The 2303-nt window shown below is 33.1% G+C and overlaps 1 protein-coding gene across 1 annotated transcript in view; it reads right to left on the reverse strand.

Moving 5' to 3' along the window:
- Nucleotides 1–2303, reverse strand: part of NOC3L (nucleolar complex associated 3 homolog (S. cerevisiae)) — a 45940-nt gene that overhangs the window by 18772 nt on the left and 24865 nt on the right. Inside the window, exon 7 of the mRNA XM_012659667.1 lies at nt 351–526. Within this exon, the coding sequence (XP_012515121.1) occupies nt 351–526 (176 nt within the window). The remainder of the gene's footprint in view (nt 1–350; nt 527–2303) is intronic.

Genomic DNA, 2303 nt, shown 5'->3' on the forward strand with positions numbered 1-2303 from the left:
GCTGAGGCAGGATTGCTTGAGCCCAGGAGTTCAATCGAGGCTGCAGTGAGCTATGATCACATCACTGAACTCAAGCCCGGGCAACGCAGCAAGACCCTGTCTATAAAAAAATAAAAAATAAGAAATGTCTGTAGACATTGCCTAATGTTCCCTGAGGGAGTAAAACTGCTTCCTGTTTAGTGCACTAAACTTATGTTCAAATAACTTTCTTAAAGAGGCAGAGTTTAATAAATTGACACTATTTTACCAATAAATAATACCTTCAAAAGAATTTAGTGGGGGGTAAAAAAATCACATGCTCTATAATTTTCCACTGAGGACAACAGAAATAATCATTTAGAGCAACCTACCAATTTCGACATGTCATTCATGAGAGGGACAATCAAAACAATGATGTTGTTGTGAAAGTTAAAATGAGGTAGTGCCACCAATAGCTCACACAGGCTCTTCACAGCCACTTCTGCCAGTCCTTTGTATGCCTTCAAGGAAACTACATTACTTTTCTTCAGCTTCCTTTGTTTCCAATCTAATCAAAAGATAACTGCAGTTGTTATTCACTTTACTGATTGGTCAAAACTTAATCTAATTGGCTTTCTTTTACAATAAATGTATATTTTACCACAAAAAAAAAAAAAAAAAACTTAATATATATTAACTATATGTAAAATATACATTCATTATATATATCAAATATATATTAAATCTGCATTCATGCCACACATAAAGATGTCAAATGGCTTAAATACTTCAATATAAAAATTAAAATTAAAAATCTGTGAGGAGAAAACCTATAAATCTAGAGATTGAGTAGGCTCTATGCATGACAAAAATACAGCTTCATATCTAAGGCTCAACGCAAATTAAAAGGCAGAGTAACAGAGAAAAATTTGTACATATGTAACAAAGAATTGATATTCTTACTATACCATGTAAGCTCCACAAACACAGTTTTATTTCTTTTCTTACTATTTTATCCCCAGGACCTATAATAGAATAGTGCCTGGCACATAGCAGATACTCACTGAAATGGATGTATATTAAAAAATGATCACAAGTCTTTTAAAAAAAATAAATGAGGAGAAAAATTGACAAATATTACAAACAGGCAAAAAATTCAAATGAGTAATAAATATATAGAAGGAAGCAAAACCTCAATACAATAAGGATGTACAGATAAATACATGTGCAATATATATATATAGCTTTTCATCAACCAGACTAACAAAGACTAAATGGTAATAACATTCTGGGTAGGTAGCAGGGAAATGACACTCATATCATTAGCGGGAACATAAGTGATAAAATGTTTCTGGAGGACAATTTGCCATTCTCTCTCAAGTGCTTAAACGTGATTACTGTTGAATCTAGTGACTACACTTTAGAAATTTAATTCAGAGAATACTCACACAATATGAAAATATAATATAGCCAAAATGTTCTCTTCAACACTGACTATAAATCAGCAAAAACCTAGAAACCACTCAGCTGTCCATCCAGTTGGGGGCTATATATTTATATAATGGAATATTATGGCAAATATTAGAAAGAATGGAATACCCCTACATATAAGTTCACAATATATAAAATGAAAAGTTCCAGAATAGTTTTCATAATATAGGTTCATTTTTCTTTTAAAATATAAGCAAGCATGTATACCTATATCTGCACAGGAAAATATCTAGAAGGATACAAGGCCAAACTGTTAACAGTGCTTGCATTTAAGACATTTGAGTACTTTTACTTTATACACTTCTATAAAGAATAAATTCCTCGTAACAATTGAAAATTAACTTGGTAATTTAAAACAAATAAAACACAAAATAAGAAAAGAAAGACTTACCTCTGGCCTAACTTCGTAATTTCTGCCCTTCACAAAACCAGAAATCACTTTAATTGCACCAAGAGAAGCTTGGCCTAATTTATCTTGTTTAAAGAGTTTCTTTACTGCCTCACAACACATTTCAGATATCTGAAAAATAAAATGTTACACTTAACCAATGTTTCTCAACCTTAGCATTTTTGGGTGAGATAACCGACATTTTGGGTGAGATAATTCTTTTTTGTTGGGGAGCTGTCCTGTGAATTGTAGGATGTTTAAAAGTTTTCCTGGCCTTTACCCACTAAATGCCAACAGTAACACTCCCCCACCACCACAGTCATGACATTCAAAAATGTCTGCACTCACACCTGAAATCCCAGCACTTTGGGAGGCTAAGGTGAGAGGATCATTTGAGGCCAGAAGCTCAGGGCCAGCCTGGGCAACACAGCAATACTCCGTCTCTACAAAAAAAAAATTTTTTTTT

This window comes from Propithecus coquereli, unplaced genomic scaffold, assembly GCF_000956105.1.
Source record: "Propithecus coquereli isolate 6110/MARCELLA unplaced genomic scaffold, Pcoq_1.0 Scaffold63, whole genome shotgun sequence".
In the NCBI taxonomy this organism is placed as follows: Eukaryota; Metazoa; Chordata; class Mammalia; order Primates; family Indriidae; genus Propithecus; species Propithecus coquereli.